The sequence below is a fragment of the Parus major genome, chromosome 1 (genome assembly GCF_001522545.3).
Source record: "Parus major isolate Abel chromosome 1, Parus_major1.1, whole genome shotgun sequence".
Lineage (NCBI taxonomy): Eukaryota > Metazoa > Chordata > Aves > Passeriformes > Paridae > Parus > Parus major.
In genome coordinates this window covers 90,361,577-90,384,112 of record NC_031768.1, presented here as the reverse complement: position 1 = coordinate 90,384,112, position 22,536 = coordinate 90,361,577, and the positions used below count along the sequence as shown (strand labels likewise).

The following is a 22,536-nucleotide window of genomic DNA, read 5'->3' as shown; positions in this document are numbered from 1 at the left end:
TCCTGATGGATGGCACTTGGTACCTGTGAGGGCAGTACTAGGACCAGGAAGCTGCAGCAGTACTCTGCAGTACCTGTTGCTTGTCATGTTACCTGCATGATGAGTTTAGCCTGCAGCTCACAGCAGCCAAATCCAACAGCTGAGTCTGGAACAGCCATGAGTGGGATAGTGACCCCACAGTGACACCCCCACTAACACAAGTCTTGTTAACCCTGTCAGGAAGGCAGGTGCTCAAACAAAGTGGCCATGTCCTTACATCTGCACTACCATTAGTTGGCTCTGTTATGTTTCTCATTTATACCAGATAGATTGAGGGTTTGCATGGGATCTCATCAGAGGGTAAATCAAAGACCTGAAGTTCATTAAAACAGGGAAGACTCTACACAAGGAAGACATTTCTGAAAACATATTGTAGGATCAAATCCCTGCAGAGATGATCAAATATGAATATTCTTCCCAGACCATTAGGAAAACTTAGTAGACACTGCAACCTCCAAGTAGTGGCAAGGTTAACATCAATCTCAAATAAAGTCCACATGTCAGTTCTCCAGTCGCTCAGCCTTCCTGTGAGCTGAAGGAATATGGACATGCATATTCCCATTCTATACTAAGCTACTATGTGCAAGCAGCTCTGCCTTGACCACCTGGGTAACCCTGAGCCCCTTTTCTCGAGCTGAATTGCTCATTATAACTACCAGGCTCATAAGAAGAAGTATTCCTATGGCAGAATGAGGAACCAAGAGGCAGAACTTTTCTAATGGGTGGCAATTGTGCTTCTTTGTCAGCACCCAAACCACACCACATATATATATACATATATATATATATATATATATATATATATATACACACACGGTGCTGGGCCCATCTTTCTTAATTAGGCTGTGGCTACTTTCTGCAGACAGCTCAACCTCAGCAAGTCAGAGATGAACATCTACTTCTCCAAGGGTTAACCCAGTGAGCAACATGAGTAGGGTTCTTTCATAGTGCAACACCATTCGAGACTTATAGAGGGGCAGAAGAGTTGCAACTCCTCCATACTCACTCAGTGTTCCTGATCTTCATCTCTCCTTTTTTCACCCACCCAGGCTGAAAAAAATTCTTCCAGCCTTGTTAATTGTTCTGTATACTTTTCCTTCTCAGGAAAAAATGGCACTTTCATAACATCAGGTCCAACACTAGCACAGCATAGCTAATTCCTCTTTCATGAAGGGCTTGATACAGAGCCAATGAAGTCTCTTTTGCTCCTCTTTGATTCTTCTTGTCCAGACACAACTTATTCTCTCCAAGCTAAGCTCTTTATTCAGCAATACCCTCTAGATTTTGTCAGTGCAGGAAAAATTTACCAGTATAAACTAGGTTATGAGATTGAAAACTAAGAAATTTTACTGGTGAATGTATGTATAGAAACTCCTTTGCCCCTTTGTTTTAGTGATGTTTTTGGAAGAAGCTTAAATTAAACCAAAAAGTCATTTATTCTAAAAGAATGCCTGCAGGGGACATAAACCAATAGTGCCTTAATTATGCCTGTATGCTCATTTTGATTGCTTTAATGTTTCTAATTACAGTGTTAACACTTCTCCCATTTGACAAGCAGGGAAGACAATTTGGCTCAACCAAGGAAGCTGGAGCATGGGTTATGGGAGATGTACATCACCTTCCAGAATGGCTTGCTCCTGCCAGCTTGGAAAGAAAGGATGCTTTCATTGGCATTCTGTTATTTCAGCTTGTTCTTCCGCTGGGGCACTGATGGGGCAGCATTTTCAATGACAATGCGGTGGCAATGAAAATGCTGCTATTGCCACTTCTGGCAAGAAAACTTTGTGGACATATGCAGAATCATAGAAAACAACATTGAAAGAAACTGCAAAGAATGATCTCTGCTTTCCTTGTGGGGGAAGACAAGATTCAGTGTGTTCATCCAAACTTCTCTATAGGCAGAAGGCCTCGAGCCATTTATTCCTGTGCTTAATTACTGTACCATTAGTAAAGGCTTCTTAATGTCTAACGAGATCTTCCTTCTGTTTAAGCCAATTACATATTGTCCTATCCCCCTGGAGACACAGCACTGATTATTACTTCAAAGCATGTTAAGGCCAATACCAATTTAACAGCAAAGGCTGGATTGTGAGTGAGGTATCTCAAAACTGATACTTACATATATTTGGATGAAAGCCATGGCCTGGACAGTTTTTGAGGGGTCTCCACAGAAAATCTGAGTGCTAAAAATCTTCACTACAGAAAATTTTAATCCAATTTCTTTTGATGGAAGAAAAGGATGAGAGCTTTTAACTACTGCCCGCATAAACATGCTTCTCTTACGTCCAGAAATATGTTAATTCAGATCCCTTAATAACATAATCTGAACTATAATTTAATTGGTAAGCAATAGATGATATTTATATCTTAGTAAATTTAATCAATGTATTGAATACAGGAAGGGCTTCTAGTTTCTCAGCTCTAAGATTGCAGTGCCCAAGGTTGAGGCATGTCCTCGTGGTCAGACAAGGTTTCTGTCACTATGTTATTCACTGCTGAGCCAAGACAGCCCATCTAAAACAAGGGCAAGAAAAAGAAAAAACCCCATGGAAGTCAATGGAATAATGCTTCAGATAAGTGTATCACTCTCTTTGTAATCAGTTCCACCCCATTTTCAGTCTCAGAGTTAGCCCCTGTGTGTGCTCAGCACCAAAAATAAACCTTTTTATTTCCCTCTGAAAACACTGAACCTTTAAAAGTAAGTGGGCCAACTCCTCTGAAGTACTCTTTTCCTGGTTCATTCTCTAATGCTCTCCTTGACCACATCCCAAGAAATTTACCATCCTGACCCCTTCCACTCATAGTCCTAGAAGATCACCTGTTTGCAGCATCTGGTTCCCCCTGCTCCCAGGAGAGCACATCTGATCTGATTGCTGTAGGCACCAAGACTGCTCCAGGTTTTCCAGGAACAGTAGTTATTAAGAGCCAGGTGGAACATGCACTTCTCCAATTCCTGCAGATTAGAACATTCATGAAAGTTAAGGTAAATTACCAAAGATGTGAAATGAGTGCACGTGAAAGGATGTTAAGCCCTGCATGGATATTTGGAGATAAAGTGACCTTTGCTTTGCTTTTGTTTAATTGTCACCATAGTGACCTGTGGCCATTTTCCTTCTGTATCAGAGCCCCCACAAAGAGGTTAAGTGCACTTCAACTTCTGCACATTACCTCACACCTCACACTAATTTGTCTTAACTCCCCATGTAAACAAGCCCTCAGAGGACTGGATTTTTCCTCTCTCATGTGATGGTTCGCTTTGTCACAAAGTAAAACGAGTTGGAGAAAACCATTTGCAGTAAATTTTACCTCAGTTGTGCCTGCAGTGACATATTTGTTGTGAACTGCTGCAAAACCTCTCCCTCTGCCTAAGCTAATTTGTTTCTCCCTCTTGCACATACCTATATTGGAACAGTTTCTAATTAGTAAAGCAGCATTCCTCTACCAGGCAGAAAGGGAACTGCTGGCCTGGTCTACAGGTGAGGTACAGAGATGATCTAGGGTGATTAACTGCTGGGCAAAGCATCACACAGGCTGTCAACATCTGAGCATAGAAATCATCTAAACCCAGACCTTTTCTGCCCCTGGAAGCATCTTTTCTCCTCCTCTCAGTGTATTTTTCCTTATTAGAAATAGTCCACGAGCTTCTTCAAACCTCAGGATCATGCCAATTTTGTGGGAAAGAAAAAACCAAAAATTACTGCCATCTGCATGACTACCATCAAGGGACAAATCTTTTTCTCTCCCTCTCCCCCTTGTGTTCCATCCTCCCTTTTTACTTAAGAGCAGTAGGAGACCTTCACATTAAGATACTGAACCCATCACAGTTGGAGGTGATGGAGGCTGAGACAATGTATTTTTAGTCATTTCGATGAATTATGGAGATGTGAAGCTGATAATTTATTGAAGAAGGGAAACGGGGGACTCTATGTAAATGTTTTCAGATGAATAATTAATGTGCCTTTCTAGCATCAGGGGGTCTTTAATTAAAGCCTCTGTTAAACAAGGGAAGGCAGACAGGCCTGGCTCCTTGCAGCAGCTAATTGCACCTTTCCCATGTACAGCTACGATTCAGAGAAAAAGTTATCATTTGCATCAATAAAGAAGGACAAATCTTACCTAGAGTGAGTGGTGGGAGGCTGGAGAGGCCAGTTGAGTGACCCCAGTGCTTAGGTGATCTGCATCATATTTTAAATTAGCTTGGCATACAGGCCAAATAAGGGGGTGTGGGGAAGAGACGATGAAGAGGGTACTCTGGCCACAAGACTTTGAAGAATGCAGAAAGCCCCTCACAACCATCTCTGAATTACAGCCTCTTCAAGAGGCACCTACTGACACAATTATCCAGGGTCTTGCTGTCGCTGTGTGATACATTTGCCTACCAAAATCATGTTCCATACCACACCTGCCTCTCACAATGCCAGGGATGGGTTACCAGCAGAGGGGAGCACAGCAATGAGGCAGTCTTTGCAGGATGGAGCAAAAAGGCAAACCAGAGTCTTCCCAGTACCCAGCTGCTGTCCTTTTGCCCAGCATCCTACACAGGCTGAACTTCACATCTGGACCCTTCCTTCCTTCAGGGGTTCCACAACTGATGGAGACAGGACTGGATGAAGGTTCACTGTGAAATTCAACCAGAACACAGCATCCTGTCCCTCTCATGCCATGCGATGGCAAGACCAAACTTAAGCCTTCTGCCTTACAAGGACTGGACATTACAGAAGGTCTGTGATCATTTTCCAACATCTGAAACCATAACAGTTTCAGGAACTAGAATGGGACAATTAAGGAATGACAAAACCTGTCCCAGTTAATACTGCTGAGAAGCTTCTAATACAATCCCAAATTTGACTTATTTAAATGCCATGGGAACAGCAGGTAAATTTCCAAACAGAGAACAACGTCTTGTTTTCCTTGAGAATGTTATCTAAACTAGACACAGATTAATTAGTTTTGACATCTTGGCAAAGAAACTTAATCCCACTTTTTTCATTCATCTTTATCTCCAGTAACATACCTGGTAACATTGCAAATGAGGGAACAGGAGTCAGCTGAAACTTTATTTTTAACAGAAAAGGTTGAAAGGGTTAAACGGGTTCCCGAAGCAAATATTTCCAAACACAGAAGCTAATAACATCTCTTTCCTGCACTGCAGAAGACTGGACTGAAGGAGACCTCAAGGGTCTTTACCCTAGTTACCTAGTCCATGCCAGTCATCTATGAAAGAGGTTTGCTTATCCTATTGCCCCCACTTTCTGAAGCCATGCTTGAGGCACTCCCTTTCATCAAACTTTGAGCAGAAAGACAATTCGGAGAACACCCCTTCAAGAAAGGTCTCACTGATTCCTGCAAACATCTTGGTTTTCAGGAAAGCCCCGAATCTTCAGTATTGAAAGCATGTGTTTTCTGTTTGCCCACACCAATGCTCTCGACAGGCCTGATATGCCTGCGAGCTCAGCGAAGGTTTACTGCTGTGCTTTGCGGAGGCAAGCGCTGCCAGAAGGTTTCGGGGGCTGCTGCACTCCGAGGCCCTGCGAGCAGCTGCGAAGCTCTGCTGCTCTCTGCTGGGAAAAGCGGGCAGAGCCCGAGCTGCAGGACAGGCTGGGGGGGAAGAGCTGCATTTGCCAGCACACAAACACTCACAGCCACCTGTACAAGCACAGACACCTGTGTACAGCCTCCTCTTCAACATCGCTGCCAGAAGCACACCCACATCAAAGTTTGCTGGTACAGGAGCAGTCTGGATGTAAATCGACACCCCAGCCACCTCTCCTCCCCTTGCACCTCAGCCCTCTGCCTCATGCAGGAGCTGGCTTTCTCCACTCTCTTGCACTAACACCTGCTCTCCTCTCAGCCTGTTTTTTTCTCAAAAACCCTCTGGAATGAGGGCAGAACAATTAGCCCACCACTGAGGTAAGGAATAAATGTGCAGGGCATCCTGATGACCCCCACAGTGACCGGTCAGGACACAGATGAGCAGAGATGTCTCTCCAAGGACCCCACGCCTCTGCTTCACAGCCTAGGAGGTATTTTGATCATTAATCCATGACCTAAAGCTGCTCTTTCTTCTCCAGAGCTCAGGAAGGCTTTGACTATGTCCGGCTGCAACTGTGCAAAACCACAGGTCAGAGAGTTTTGGGGCTGCAGCATGAAGAGGACTGCAAGGTCCCTGCTGTGGGTATTGACTGGGCTGCAGCAGCTCATGGATCATGTGGTGGGTGAGCTCCGTGCCCCGGCCACCAGCCTCAGCCCAGGGGAGCTTTGGACAGCAAATCCCACACAAAGGAGGGGAACAAATTCCCCAGCCTGGTGCTGACCGAGGCCCTCTACCCCTTTAAGCAATGACATTTAAATTTGCTGATATGTTTCATCCTATGCATCTCATTACGATTTTCAAGTAGCGGATGAGGCGACCGGAATTTGAGATAGGCATTTTTAGGATTTGGCTATTATATATGTATATTTACAGCTCAATAAAATAAGAAGAAATATTCAAAGCAAACAGACTGTGGAAAGTGATTTCTTCCAACTCTCCATTGCAGACTTGCAAGAAACCAATCAAAGAGGCTCAAGAGTGGTTTGAGCGTAATTTATTAACCCAAAAGGGCCCGCATTGTTAACCAACATTATTTATAGTGAGCAGCTCAACCATCTCTACTGAACAACTGTGCGATACTGCAGGGACAAATGCAGTGAGTTACTACAGAGATAGGACAAAACCAGCAGCAGGTCTTTGTTACAGCTGTTAGAAAAAGCATCCCCAGGAGACAGACACTGAATCTCTAATGGCTATCTTATTTCTCTGACAATTTATTTAAGTTTTAACTTAACAGCAGGAATGATAGCCACAGTTACACAGTGACTCCCAATAAAGGAGTGTATTGCTAATCTGCAGCTGGTGTTTTCTTATTTATTTCAAAGTCTTTAAGTTCCAGACTTAGCATATGGTGCCATATAAATAATGATATAATAATGTGTTTTTGCTTTCCATGTGCCTGTGTAGAAAAAAGCCATGTGATTTATCTTACATGAGCATTGTATTTAAGGCAATATTTTGCTCAGAATTTTTAATGCATTTAAAATGCATCTTCTGCTTTTTTTAATCTGTTCTTTTGAAAGAATAAACAGAGCAGTGATGTTTATTTAATAGAGTCATTCATCTTACTTCCCTGTGCAAAATCCTAGCTTTCCAGACCCAGCAACCAGATCCCTGCAGTAGGCAGTGGGGTTGGAAATGGAGAGATCTGCTGTTTACCAATGAGGCACAGATGAAAGAAACACATGGGGCTCAAGATTTACCCACAGCACGATACTATTTGAAGCCAGCAGGCAGCTGAGAACTGCTTAGTCCTGTCCAGTAGAGGATAGAGAGGAGAAACCCATGGGAGAAGTCCTACAGGGGGTCATGCTGTGAACACAGCACTGGGATGGCTCAGCACACAACCACAGTAACACACAACTGATATCAAGATGCCTCCTCCAGATAAAACTGTATCAGCAGTTACAAAAAGCCAGCAGTCCCATGTTGTCTGGAACCATCACTGTTACATGGAGAAATGGGACATGCAAGAAGGGATGAGAGAGGGAATGACCTGGCATCCCATAAGTGCCAACCAGTGCAAGATGATCTGAGTGGTCAGCATGGCTGAGGATATGGACAGCACTCTCATGGATCTGGTACTGGAACAGTGAGGCAGCCACTTCTCTTAAAATGCCAATGGCATAACCTGAAAAACACACACAAAGTGAACTGCACTGAATGGAAGTGACATCTGTAAGTTTAGAATAGCTTTTGAAGTCCTCTATCTCCCCTCCTCATATCCCCATAAGCCCCTATGGCAGTTTCAGCCAGTTGTTTCAAACCCAGCTCTTGTCAGACTGGAGCATGAACCAGAATATGTCAGAAGCTAGTTACTGTGGTAACCCAGCACAGCTTTTATCTTTATCCTTTCATCTCCTCTTTGGGGAAAACTGCCAGTCTGTTTATTTGCTTTTTCTGATGAAGTTCATCACGCAGAACACCAACTGTCTGGATCTGTGTAAAACTGAGGACAGGAGAAAGTATCTCTCATATCAATGTACATGGAAATATTTCTCTCGGCACTCCACTACCCTACCTCTTGCTTCCCTGATTCCCTGTACAAGCTATTTGACATGTCCTTTTCCAGGACCAAAACCAGAACTAGAACCAAGACCAGAGCCAGGACCAGTGCCAGGAACCACCACCAGTGACATCCTGGTCTGCATCAGGAATTGTGTGGGCAGCATGACCAGGGCAGTGATTGTCCCCCCCGTACTCAGCACTGGAGGGGCCACACCTCAAATCCCGTCTCTTCTAAATCAAGCCCGCTTCTGGGCCCCTTCACTACAAGCCACTGAGGTGCTTGAATGAGTGCAGAGAGGGGCAATGGAACTGGTGAAGGGCTTGGAGCACGAGTCCTACAAGGAACAGCTGAGGGAACTGGGGGAAGCTTAGCCTGGAGAAAAGGAGGCTCAAGGGGAACCTTACCACTCTCTCCAAACACCTATAAACAGATTGCAGCCAGGTGGGGGGTGGTTTCTTTTGCCAGACAACCAGTAGGTCGGTTGAGGGCATGATCTTAAGCTGCGCCAAGGGAGGTTTAGGTTGGACATCAGGAGAAAACGTGATTAGACATCGGAATGGGCTGCCCAGGGGGGTGGTGCAGTCACCGTCCCTGGACATGTTCTAGCAAAGACTGGACGTGGCACTTAGTGCCAGGGTCCAGCTGCCATGGTGGCGCTCGGTCATGGGCTGGACTCGTTGGTCTGGGATCTCTTTTCCCAGCGATGGACTCTAGGATTCGCCCCGTCCCCGCCCTGCAATTCCGCCCTCACCCAACATGGCCGCGCGGCACTCAGCGCCCGCGTGACGCCGGCGGCACCGCGCACCGAGCCACGTGACGGCGGTTACCCCGGCAACCGCCGCGGCTTCCCGCACCCACTCACCACCCCCGGCTACGGCGAGCGACGAGCAGCAGAAAGGGCCGGCACCGGCGGGGGGCGAAGCGCCCCCTGCCCTTCCTTGCAGAGCCGGGGGTAGGTGAGGGAGAGCCCCGGCCGCCAACCGCTCCCACCGCTTCCCTGGCTGCACCGCCCCGTGTCTCCCCCTGCCCTTACTGCAGAGTCGGGGACAGGTGAGGGCGGTGAGGAACCGCTCCCACCGCTTCCCTGGCTGCACCGCCCGGCCCGGCCCGGCCCGGCCTCCCACCGCCCACCGCCTCCCTTCTGCCCCAGCGAACCCCGTTGTCAACAACCCGTTGTCCCCAGGAACAACACTCTCCTTCCCAGTTCCAGGGGAATGAGAGCAGGTCCCGCTCCCTCTCGGTCCTCCCCCAGCATCCCGCTTCAGGCAACATTGCGACAACCGGGACACGGGATGGGAGGAAGAAACAGGGCAAGACTGGCCTCAGTCAGTCACAGGCCTAGGGATGGGAGTGTGGGGCGTGGATACAGCACAGCCCACGGCCAGCTGCTCAGGGGGTAGGTGGGTAAAGCCTGCAGAAATTTCAGCTGCTGCTGTCAGGGAGCAAGCCTGGAGCTGCACCAAGCAGGGAACGAGGCAGGAGCTGAGGGCAAACACAGTGCAGGCAGTGTGCACGTAAGAGGGCTCAGCAACAGTCGCAGGCAAGGAAAGGTCATGAGTCAGGTCCAGGATCCATCCAAAGTACTTCCATAAAGACAAAGCTACCTAGAATATACACTCAGAGTCACCCTAGGAAAACTAGTCAGTAAGTGAGGATCAGGCACACATAGAACTGCTGCATAGTTCAGACCAGTTCTGAAGGCCTGGGCTGGAGCTTAAGTAGCATTCCTGGAATCATGCAGAAAGTGCAGGTAGGGCCTGTCATTAATAGGAATAAACCCTATTAGTGCATGCTTTAAGTGTGGTTGTAGCATATTTGCAGAGGATGGAGTAATGTGCTGTGTCTACTCTATGGAGATAGACATTTAAAATACTCTTGTTCTTTATCTGCTAAATATTGTAGCAAAGGTTCAATGATCATTCAGAATCTGAAGTGGAGGAATCTGCATACCACCAACTTCTGGACCAACTAAGGACACCTATAGTTGAATCCTCACCATCACTGGATGACTCACCTTGTGTGGAAGCACCAGCATCTACAGCCCAGACATCTGTAGTGAAATTGCCAGTGTCTGCAGACCAGTTGGCTGTTAAGAAGCCACCACGTTCTGAGCACCATTTCCTGCTCATTGTATAGTCTGCATCCAGGGAAAGCTCACCTGAGATCAGATCACCTGTGGGTAAACTTCCAGGTTTCAAAGTCAAGATGTACACCCCTGAATCCACACAGGATGGCAGTAACACCGTTGAGACTGTGTTGTCAGCAGCAGAGATTACGTTTGAATCATTGGAGAATCCAGAGACTTTTGCAGACCCCTATCAAATTGCCATGGATTATGTGGAGGAACATAAAATTCTACAGATATTTCAGGTGAAATACATACTTCTCATCTCCTTCCAGAGGCTTATGTGAGAAGCTTGGTCTAAAGTTAGCTTGAACCAAATTATCCCTTCCCCAGACCCCTCCTTGTCCTGTGCTTTCTTAAGTATAGACTTAAGAAAAAGCAGTAGAAAGGGACCCTTGACCATCTTTGGTCTGAAAAGATTCTTGCTTTTTAAAATGCAGATGTCATTGGAACAGGAAGTGCAGGCACCCATCTAGTCAAAGATAACTAATTCTTTCCTTCTGTCTGTCTCTTTCTCAGGCTATCACAGAAAAACTGCTGATCCATAAGCCTGGTGACCCCTTGCAGTTCATATTGCAGGAGGTAGGGTGCCTTGCTGGGGCTCTGTGGGGACAGGGTCAGCATTGCTGAGCACACCAGAATCATGGTCATCCCAGAACTGTTTCTCTGACTGTGTGTCTGGGGAGGACAAAAAGCACAGGCAGCAGCAGAGTGCCTGGGCTGCAAGGGACCGTGTGTGCTCTGAGAGGGAAGAAAGGTATGGGAAGGTGGGGAAAGAATGGGGTGAATGTGCCCTGGAATTGCCTGAGAGATACACAGAGATACCTGTGACCATTTCTAGCTGCCTCTATCCCAAACTGTGAGGGAGCACATTTTCTGCCCATATCCCCCATTCAAGTGAACTGTCTCTGCTGATCCTTCAGGGTATTAAAGCAAAGGTAATTCAAAGTCGGTGAAGTGAGACATTGGTTTGGGGTTGAATTAGAAGTGTGGGTTGCTTCTTGGGAGAAGGGGGAGGTTAGAAGAAAGAAAGCAGACAGAGGAAAAGAGTGAGTGTCTTCCTTCATTGCCTTCTCATCACTCAGGAGAGGCACCATCTTTGAGGTTTGTTGCTGGGTTCATGGTGTACTAAGCACAAAACCTCCAGAGGCATGGCAAGGTCAGTTCTGGGCATCAGTGTGAAAGCAAATAAGCTCCCAAATGACGCTTTTCCTTTTCCTTTTGCCCAGGTGCAGTCTATGATAGATGCCAGGCAAGCAGAACCGGAGAGACAATAGGAAGAGAACAAAGATGTGTAGGTGCTTCGAGAAGAGGGCTTGTGCACTCCTTTTGGCCCCCACTGACCTTGCTGTTGTGGTATTGCCACACCATGCCTTCAGAGCACCGTGTAGTCATTGGCAATAACATGGAAAAGATCTGCTTATCCGTCTCTTGCCTGGTTTTTCTGTTTTGTATGCTTGGGTTTAAATCCTGCAACTAAGTTTTGGGTTAGAATCACAGACTGAGATCTAAGTGTGGATGTATCTGCATGCATGTATGGTATGCATATCTTGAAGAGGCAGGTCTGAACTTCTATGCATTTAAATGCGTAAATCTCATATTTAAGCCACTCCAGACTCTGCCTTTCTGTGCAGGAAAACCTTACAGCTCAGACAATGCAAAGACAAAAGCAAGTAGAGTTAAAAAGCAGCCCTGGACAACCTATAGCCTTCTTTTTTCATGCTGCATTGGTGGCTAACTGTGACCAGTTATGCAGCAGCACCAGTGCCTATCTAATACTTCAATAGTTTGTGTCTGGCCTTTCACACTGCCCCCAGAGCTCCTCTAATGCAAGAAGCTGTCTCTCTGCCTCTTCCACTCAATGGATACAGCTGTCTCACCCTTAATTATCTCTGCTGGTCACTGATCACTCTGCTTTTTGGGGTTGCCCTGCCTGTATCATTGTAAGTACAGTATATAACCAGAACAGTAAGGCAACAGTTGCACACACCCTTTTTATGCTTTCAGAAGACATTGTCACTCAGGAATGTGGGAGGTGAATAAAACCAAACAAACCAAAACCAAGCACTGAGAATTAAGAGTCATGGTACATGTCGCAAACACATAATTTGAACTGTGTTTGATTTTTGAAACATTTACAGTCCTTGTTTTAATACTATATAAGTGTCTGTTTCTACCCTATAAAAAAAACTTTCTTTCTTCTTCTTGTCTCTTGCCTGACAATTATTGAAAATGTGCAACAGAGCATACTGTTATTTTGGCTTAATAGATTGTCTATGTGCAGTAGATGCCAGAAAGTGTTTTTATGTCACTACAGGCTTTTCTCTTTTTTAGGCAAGTGCTCTAATTTCCTGATGAATGGTGGTGTATTCCCAAATGACTGTTTCTATGGCTGTGAAGAGAGCACCATAAAAACTTCCATCTATCTATTTTTAAAAAAATAATGTATGATGATTGGGTTGTGTGATTCTACACAGCACAGCTCGGGCGCCAAAAGTCTGGGAATAACAGTGGGCAAGTATTTGGCATACAAATTCCGAGTGTGAGATGAGTTTCCTTTCTATCTGAGTTTCTCAAAAAGGATCAGTTAACTCATATATTTCAAGACTGAAGGCAGGTAAGCACCCCTGTCATTCGTAGGGCAGACTGTTTTTCAAGGTGATAGTGAGACTAAAGATGGCTTAAGATTCAGATTAAATCTTCATTGGTTTTATAAGAGTTTTAATGTAGACTTAGGCATTGAGGTCCCACTACAGCAGTGAGACGGTTTTGAAATCCCTACTTATCTCCAGCAACTGGAAAACTCTGTCATTGAGAATCTGAGATTGATCTGCTTACAAATTATTGACCAAAAATGTATCAGGCTGAAAAACAATGTATATGTGCCCTGTCCTAATGTATCTGTGGGGAACAGGAAATGTGTGGAAGATGAAGATAGTGTTTGAAGCCTTCTCATCTCTATAGTCATTTGTCAGCACATTGTCCGAGGAGATGGAGAAGCTGACATGTCTTTGAATTCTGTTGTAGAACAGGATTAGGATGCCTTGGGGTACAGCCTTCACTGTGTATTTCCTGCCTCTGTCATTTGGATATTGCATTTTGTTGTTCTCTTTTTCTTACGAAAAGCTTGTGACCTGTAATATGTTTTCAGACTATAAGTATATGCTTTCAACTTCATGTCAGCAATAAGGAAGTTAGGCAAGGGAAGATCCTTAATTCCTCTCAGGTAGGTTGAAATGAGCTGGAAAGCAGTCTTCTTACAGGTGACAGAAGTTTTGCAAGAGAGGCCGTACCCAGTGTTCCTGAGTAATCTCAGGGCCACAGTTTTCCTTTGGTGGCCTGGCCACCTCATCTCATGCAAACAAAGTTGCTGTGTGGTAGCAAGAAGTCCTCCCCAGTATACATAAGAGAGAGCATCTGTCTTGTCTGTTTCTCATAAAAAAGTGTTTCATGTTCTTTTGTTTCTACTAAGGAGACGTCTTTCTCCTTTGAAAAGCAGTTTTCTGGAGATGAATGAGGCTATACCCAGGACAACCTCTGTGAGCCTGGAGTTGGCATATGTAGATGGCATGAAACTGGGGAAGATCATGAGCTAAGGAAAAATGTCACTTCACCTCAAGACTCTCAGATGATTGAACTTAAGTTTATGAAAACAAAAAAAGCATCCTCCAGAATGTTTGCAGATTACAGTGTTTGAGGTAGTGTCACACAGCTGTATTTTTTGATCTGCTTCAAAATTATTCTGAAAAATAAATTCTAGGTCTAGAAAAAATCTACTTGACATTAAGGCACTGCTGTTTGTATATAAAAAGGCTTTTCTGTGCTGAAGAAAAGAAGAAAACTTAGATTGAAAATGGAAACTTTTACTGTAGTCTTAATTCCAGAGTGACTGTCCCTTTTCCACAATTTATTTCCAAAGCCATTGGATCCTTATTTCTTCATTGTAAGTGGACATTTATCAACATGACATTAAACTGTCATTAAATTTCTTGCCTTGAGTGCTCAGAAGAAATTAGTAGTTCCTCGTGTGTAACCGAAACTATTCCATATAAGTCCTTATAGCATGCTAGTCACAGCACATTTGAATGCCCTCCAGTGTACTAAGCAACGTGACTAACATCTGTTGTTTGCTCTTTCTCCTCTTCACAAGGGAAATGGCTGTGCACTGAAGTGCATTCTTTTAGAAAGGGTGGTTTGGGGTTTTTTTTACCACACCTGTGTATTTCTGTGTACTTCTAATGGTTAAGTCATGAAGTGGAAGGTGCAGAAGTTGGAGGTAGTTTGTAATTCCCAAGGATGATTCCTCTGCAGTATGAGCTGGGTACTGAGAAAACGCATTATTTTCAAGGAAGAGATTCTTTTCATCCATGTTCATCCATGGACAGGCACAGAGGTGCAACACCCAGTTAATCTACCAAATGGCATGATCTTATGGTGCCCAAACTGTTTCTGTTTCTGTTGTGAATCTTGTACTCCTCCAGAGGTAGGACACAGAGGAGCCAATCAGGGGGAAAGTGTAGTCCCTGTAAAATAGGTCTCTTGGACCAAAACATCAGTTTCTTTTTCTGCTATCTCTGTATGGAATGTGAAAAGACTCAGCTGCCCCAAGCAATACTGAAGTTGCATGTGTACTGCTTCTAACCAATGGGGAAAAAAATGTAACAGCTGATAAAAAATCCTTTGAAAAGTTCACAGCCTCTTCTCTGGTTCTTAGGTGGAGGGCACAGGCAAGATCTCCCTTCAATGGGCAGCTGCTTACAGCATGAGACATTTCATTGTGACTCACTGGATATGAATCACTGCTAAGTAACACCAACTGTAAGCTAGTTAAATGCCATTGATTTCAAAGTTTCACAATCGTGTGGAACTCATAGTAGGCAGCAGCAACTGCTTCCATGTCTGAAATTGAGGAAAATAACCTCCGGGTAAAGTCCAACAAAGAGCTTAGCTAAAGAGAACTCCGGCTGAGGACTGGAGAATGTGGAAGTCCTTAGAAAGGGAATATACTGAGACAAATTGATCAAACCCTGTCTGACATTCCTCCAGGTTGTATTCCAGGGAAAGCTTCTCTTGACCATTCTTTCATCCAGATGAAATGCAGGAGAAAATGAAGAAACATTTCCTTAAGGTCAGGCATTATTATCCATGGCTGCATTCCTTTTTGGGGGACTGCCCTTATGAACAACACTGATGTAGCAGCATCACCAAAAGCTCACAGCCGCAGTTTGACATAGAACAATGAAAAGAAGGATTTTGAGTTGTTGAAGAGACATGGATTGAATGGTCATTCATCATCTCTTGGAGAAAGGCGGTGGGCTAGAATGTCACTGCAGAACAGATGAATTTAGGCAAAGGAGATGCAAGAGATTTCTGTATATATAATTCAGCACTGCAAACTGACTGTGGACACCCCAGTAGTTGGTCTGTTTTAGAAATTCTTGGTATGAATGAATGGAGTGGCTCTTCTCCCTCAAGGCTATCATCTCAATTCCCCATGCAATTCCTCTCACAGATGGGAATAGCCCACCCTCCTTTGTCATGGACCTTATTGTTCTCAAGCACTAGGAAGGACATCCCCATGCCTTATTCATCCAGGAGTTTGGGGTAAACTATCTTCCAGGACAGAAAACTGCTGGTGTTATCTCATAGACTGCAGTGAAATAATACCAGGAAAGAAACAATGAGATTCATTTTCTTTTTGACATTGTTACTTTGAGACCAAAATGAGCATCTTTTTTGTTGTCATTAAAGAGGTGAGAGGTGGAGGAACATAGGGCTGCACAGAGCCAGACTTATGAAGGTGCACAGCTATCTAGTGCAGTTCTCAAAATAAAAAGGGAAGCATTGTAGCAAAGGGAGTGCAACCCTCAGTTTACACTTGCCCTGGAAACTTCACTATAAACTTACAAGCCTTTAAGGCAAATGCCTTATTTTGAATCATGTTGTCCAGCCTTAAAAAATATTATTAACTGGGAGGCAGGATCCATGTTATGTTTAGGGAGTTTGTAAGGAAAAGAGGTGACCTCTGTCCTTCCTCCTTCCTGTCATTCAGCTTAACTTATGGCATAAAACAGGAAACAGGTGAATAAAGGCATGTGTAATACTGCAGTTGTTTGTTAATGGGAAAAACACATGTCACACCAGCCTTTGAAGAAAAACAGTTCCCACCTTGAGGAGCTTTTGGAGTTTGGACAGGTGAGTAGACATTAGAGGGAAGGCTGTATTGCATGCAGGCAAATGGTCAGAGACTCAAAGGTTTTTAACAGTGACTCAAATTTACATAAATATCATGAACACCACAGTCCCTCTGAAGAGCAGATCAAGCTCTATCTATTGTTTAGGCATACCCTTGGGTCTGGCGTAGTATCCTGCCTCCTTGCAAGGAGATTCAGCGAAGGACAGCATTGCCAGTTTGCTGAAACCCCCAGTAGTGCAAGCAAGCACTGCTCATTGGAGAACCCAGCTTTTGGCCCTGTTGTCTGAATCCTTGGTAGCGTAACAGAGCTATCTTGAGAGACTCCTTGACATCATGTGATGCCATGATGCCAATATATGTTTGCCTTGGCACATGGGAGCGCATATGGGAGAAGTTTAGCAACAGCTTCCTACGTTTTGCCCTGTTAGATGTTTAAATCTTTGTAAATGAAGAGCAAAGCCCTTTAGAAAGGTGGAAGCTGAGCAGGGTCCAGCACAACTACAGATAGAATAATTTTCCCTAGTTAGATTCCATAGACCTCTTAGTATTTGTTCTGAGCCTTCCTGGCTTTTCAGAAATCGCCTGTGGAAAAACGGTGTTGGAGTAGCAGGTTAAAAAGCATCTTGAACGAAAAAAAAACCAAAAAAACGGAATAAAACGTAACCTTTCCTATGTGTGCCCATGAGAGGGCAGCACAGACCGGCTGAGCCTTTGCTAAAGGCTATTCAGAGGCATGAGTTTACATCCAGCCATGGAGTAGCTACAAGCAGAGGCGAAAAGATCTGTGTAAAAGGGCTGGATGGCCTAAAGCACAAGCTCATCCGTCATTCACCTGAAACTGAAACCCAGGTACAGCTCGGTACAGGCTTGACTGGGTCAGATGCCAGGTGCACGGCAGGGTCTGAGTCTCACAGATTTCTCCAAGAAGTTTCCAGTTAGGTACTGGAACCTTGAAAGAGTTTCAGTGGAAGAATTCTGGACACTGCCTACAGTTCAGCTGAAGCAATGAGTTGGTGTGAGACATCAACCACACCCTTGCCAAGGCAGAGGCTGTCACCCCGGGAGCACTATAAACTCGCCCAAGGCGGGTGCTATTTATTTCCATTGCGGTGTCGCACCAGCCAACACCCCTCTGCCATTCCCTGTTCCTCCCGCTGCCAAGACTCCTGTGATGCAGCTTTAATTTACTGACCTCCTTCTTTCTGCTGGGTGCTCCAGCCCTCTGGCAGGGTGGATGGTGGAAATGCTGAGATAAATGAGACATATGCTTGCAGCAAGTGTGTTGGAAACTGGGTACTGACAGGCAACCATATGTAGATGGCAGTGCTCCACTGCCAGCCCTGTGTGGCCTCCTGCATCAGCTGCAGCTAATGCACAGGAGGCAAGTAGTGGGTTTAGGAGGAATGAGGTATCCCCAGACACCCTTCAGTAATAAGCTGGAATCAATGTGAACACATTCCTTTGGCCCCTCGCAAACAAGCAGTAAAGTTTCCTAAATAAGACCTCTTCTTTGAAGCATGTTGCAGCTCATGACTGACAGAGTGGATTTTGGAGGAGTGGTTTTTAACCGTCAGCAAGAACAATGCAGTCACCAGATCCAGACAGAACAGCTTGTTCCCAGTCTGTTAGGGGAAACTCAACTGAACCAACAGTAGTAAAGGACCATCATAGTGCCAAGGCCGTTTGGGAGCTGGGACTGCATCCTAATGGCTGTATTGACACTGACATATGCAGTCTTTCAGAGCCCAGCTTTCATAACCAAGAGCAATACAGAGACACTGTCTAGCAGATCTTCCCTGGACAGCCTTTTAAAGAAGCCATCTAAATGACAAGCAGAAAAATTCTGCCTTCTCTAAAGTCTTTTCTCCTGCCAAAGATCTCTGCAAATCCCAGGCAATCGTTTGCAAAGGTACAATGAGATTTCTATCCTCCTGTGAGCCTTCCCTGTGAACTCCTCTCCTATGAAGACAGGCTGCTAGAGGTGAGGTTGTTCAGCTTGGAGAAGAGAATGCTTAGGGGAAACTTCATTGTAGCCTTCCGGTACCTAAAAGGGGCTTATAAAAAGGAGGGAGATGGATTTTTTATATGATTTGGTACAAGAAATTGTGGATGCCCCATCCCTGAGAGTGTTCAAGGCCAGGCTGGATGGGGCTCTTAGCAACTTAGTCTAGTGAGTGGCATCCCTGCCTAGGGCAGGAGGGTTAGAACTATACGATCTTTAAGGTCCTTTCCAACCCAAATCATTCTATGATTCTGTGATTCTATGGTTGCCTGCAGCCATGCTCCTCTTCAGAGTGAGCTGGCCTGCCCTCATCCGAAGATGAGATGCAAGAGAACACCATGTCCCATTTTTTGGTCCCTTTATGCTATCAAGGATGTTGGCTGTGGAGCATCACTCTTGGGCTTAGCTCCCTTTCCCTGCAAGGAGAAACTCCTGCTGGTGGAAGGGAAGTCAGGGCAGAGCTTGACCTCTGCGCTCTGCCATCCTCCTTCATGCTTATTTTATCTTCTGGTTCTTGTGTGTACAAAAATGTGACCTGTGGGTTGCTGAAAGACCTGAGTGAGATCAGCAGCCTTAAAATGCAGATGCATTGGTCTGGATTTTCCCCTACGGAAATTGTCCTTGGGCATGTGTTGAGGCTCTCCTGTAAATTTTCTTCATAGTCAGCAGAGTAAGAGACATCCTTAGAGTCCAAATCTCTCTCAGTGAGTACAAGAAGGTATCCTAAGGGTCTCTTTTATTAATAGTAGTAGCAGCCAATAGAGTTTAATCTTTACAAGAATCCACTATTTATCTAGACTTTTGGGTTGAGACCACTGAGGAAGGGAGCAAAAGCCGCTGGTCTAATTGTTAGCAGCAGAATACCAAGATTTAATTTGTTCCTGCGTTTACCCACATGTGCAAATAACACTATAAGCACTAGCCCAAAACTTACTGGGGAAGCAGTTCCCTGCCCAACCTCAGTTCTTTACCAGACAGAGCAGCTTTCTCCAAGTTGTTTGTCCGTTCTGCTTGCTCACATGTCATGATAAGCCTGCTGTTCTGAAAGGCTAAAAGTGCAGATTTTTGTGCAATCTCATGATTCCAGTAGCTTGGGCTTTATGCAACCACCCAAAATGTCGAGTTTTAATGACACCAAAATACAGACATAGTAATAAGCTCACTAATAAAGCTACCCTACAAAATTGGAAAGGTAAGGTACATCCCTGTCTTAACCCAAAATATTAAAAAAACCCCAGTCCTTGAGAGTGTGCCCTATAAGCACTCTTCTTAGGAATGAAGGGTGCAATGCCATATTCACTGCTAAATGCAAAACCCCAGGATTACCAGCATCACAAAGGTGCTTGTATCTGTGTAGCTGAGGTTTCAGACAGATGTTACTGACTGCATTCCACATCATACTAAATATATATATACAGTTCTGCTTTTCAGCCTATATGTTTGCAGGTTTAGCTGGGGTGGCCAGCCCAGTGGCCGGTGGTTTATCCTAACCCACTATAATTAGCCCATGGTTGCTGCTCACGGTATGCCATTTGTCTCCCCACACTCAGCACTGTTTGCTAAACAATTTCAGAGACAGAGTTGCTCTCCCCTGATCTCACTAGGTGGTGTTCACTTATTTATTCTCTGCACCCCACAGTTATTCCTCTCTCTTGAGGCTGTGAGGTATAGAAGTGGCAAAAAAGGGCAAAAATGTTGCCAAAAGTGGGAGGCAGCTGCAGCAAAAGACACGACTCAACTGGGGAGGCGGGAGGCAAGGCTGGCAGGAGGCCAGGCCAGCTGCAAACCCAAGAGGAGCAGTGGACATCTGTCCCCACCGCCTGCATCCTCACCCCCTGTGCAGATGCACTGAGATGGGAGAGGAGGCAGCCATTAGGAATTCCCTTCTACTCCAGGGAGGAGCTGGCTCCCAGCCATGGCACGTGGAGGGCCTGGGTGGCAGACACGAGCCTCAGACCCAAATCTGGCCCAGGGAAGGAAGGTCAAACTGCAGACTGGGAAGCAGCTGTTTGCAGCCCTCCCAGGAATGCAGGAGCAAAGCTGGGTATTGGGTATTGGCAGGAACTGGGGCTGGGTCCACCGGGAGCTGTGCCCTCAAGTTGCTGACCTACTTCAGATGGACCAACACTTCTATACAGCCAGAGCCATACCTTTGTTCAAGCTCTTGCACTTGTGAAAGCTGACCTAGCTGGTGAGGTCGAGGCTCTACCAGGAAAGGTGGCAGCCCCTCCACTCATGGGCAGCCCCTCTGCAGCATGCTGCAACAGGGATGCTTGGCTTTACTCCCAGTAGTGCTGCCATGAACTTGCCACCATATACTGGAGGGACAATAATTTAAAAAGGCCCCTCCCTGGGACAAACAGACAGAGTGTGTCAAGCTGAACCTGTGTGTGGGAACACAGGCTTGGCCAACACTGAGGCCACACTGGTAGGGACGAGGGATTTCCTAAACCCAGTCCCTGAACTGTGAGCTTTGATCTTATCATGCAACACTGCAAATGCAGTCAGGAGCCTCCTGCTCACGGACAGCAGTGACACTGACATGAGGAGGTCACATAGATGACTCCTGGGAGTCTGCTACTTTGACCACAAGCTCCTTTTCCTCTCTGTGTGCTCATTCCCTCCCTAATTCCTCCCTCTCATATTATCTCAGCCTTAAATCATTATTTCCATGCTATGAAGAGAAGAAAGGATTCAGAAAGGTGGGAAAGTATTCTTTAAAGTAAAGAGTAGAACCAACACCCTGGAACTAACCACAACATCTAATCAGCCTTTTTCAGCAATTTTGGGCATCCTCCAGCATGCCTTCCATGCCAATTTTCAATAAACTCAGCATACTTTGTGACAGGCATGTTCTAACTTTGCCCTGTCACCCACCGAGCACGTTGCAATAACCAAGTGTTAGATCTCCTGAGAAATTGCATTTTCCACCTCCATCTGAAAACAGGCCAGCCTGTGGCCTCAGCATCTGACTGCCCTGGCAGGTGAAACCCCAAATGGCAGCATGTCTTCACTACCAAGTCCCACTTTGCCTTTAACTTACTCGCAGCAGAGGTGTGCACTTACTTGGACCTGTGGCTGGATACACAAAGCACACACGTGTATAGGTTTGTACCTGTGCACATACACACCTATGGCTCTGGGGGGGTGTGCACACTTAGGAGGCTGGAGCTTTCACAAGTGCAAGAGCTTGAACAAAGGTATGGCTCTGGCTGTATAGAAGTGTTGGTCCATCTGAAGTAGGTCAGCACAGACACAGTCCTACAGGGGAGGTTAAAAGAGTTGCAGGCACCCCACTGGAGGTGTCCCTGTGCGAACAGGGGCTTCCCAGCACAGCCCCATTGTGCTCCCTCCCCTGACAAGGCCTCTGTCTGACCCTCTGTTCTGCAAAAGCATTCATGTAAACTCATAGTCTGACCTTGCTGGCACACACCAAAGGAAGTGCAAAGAAATAAACAAAACCCCCATCCCAAACCTCTCCTTTCCTATATCAAATTTCTCTCCATAAAAAATATTCTTACCCAGATTCTAAATCAGATTAACAAAGTGTGAGAGCCAAATGGTGATGGCAGCTGAAGGGTGACCACCACCCAAGAGCAGCCTAACCCACTCTTCCAGCCCAAACAAGGATTCACTCTAACAGCTTTCTGCAGTGCCCTGGACAGGGCTATAGAGCTGCAAGAGCTCGGCTGCACCAGGATTCTCTCCCAGCAGCCACTTTCAGTGCTGGTGATTGGCAAGACTGTGAACTTCACTGCCAGCTTCCCCTTCCCTTTCCTCTCTTTCCTTGTCATGTTTTCCCAAGACAGTATTTCCACAGTTGCAGCCTCTTTTCCCAGCTGAGATGTGATGGGGTGTTTTATCAGAGCAGGCTTTTATCAAACCACAGCCCCAAGATCAGGCTGGCTGTGATGCTCAGGATATAGCTGCACTGCTTTTTCCCCTGCCAGCTGCTCTGAATGTCCAACAACAATGATGGGAGCCTGCCTTCCTAAAGCCCAGGACACCAGCTGGTGTGAAGCACCTGGTCCCACCAGCATTGCCAAAATATGGGGTGGCAACTGCACCAAAA

General features: G+C 45.6%; 1 protein-coding gene across 2 annotated transcripts; it reads left to right on the top strand.

Moving 5' to 3' along the window:
* Positions 1–8,994: 8,994 nt before the first annotated feature.
* Positions 8,995–11,689, top strand: TEX55 (testis expressed 55). 2 transcript variants are annotated; one of them, XM_033517461.1, is made up of 4 exons: positions 8,995–9,093; positions 10,044–10,511; positions 10,786–10,848; positions 11,496–11,689. In XM_033517461.1, exons 2-4 carry the CDS (start codon positions 10,347–10,349, stop codon positions 11,541–11,543), a joined length of 276 nt encoding a protein of 91 aa, XP_033373352.1. In that variant the 5' UTR covers positions 8,995–9,093; positions 10,044–10,346; the 3' UTR covers positions 11,544–11,689. The 2 variants fall into 2 exon arrangements, with proteins under 2 accessions (XP_033373352.1, XP_033373354.1); XM_033517463.1 differs by having other exon boundaries at positions 8,995–9,097.
* Positions 11,690–22,536: the final 10,847 nt, after the last annotated feature.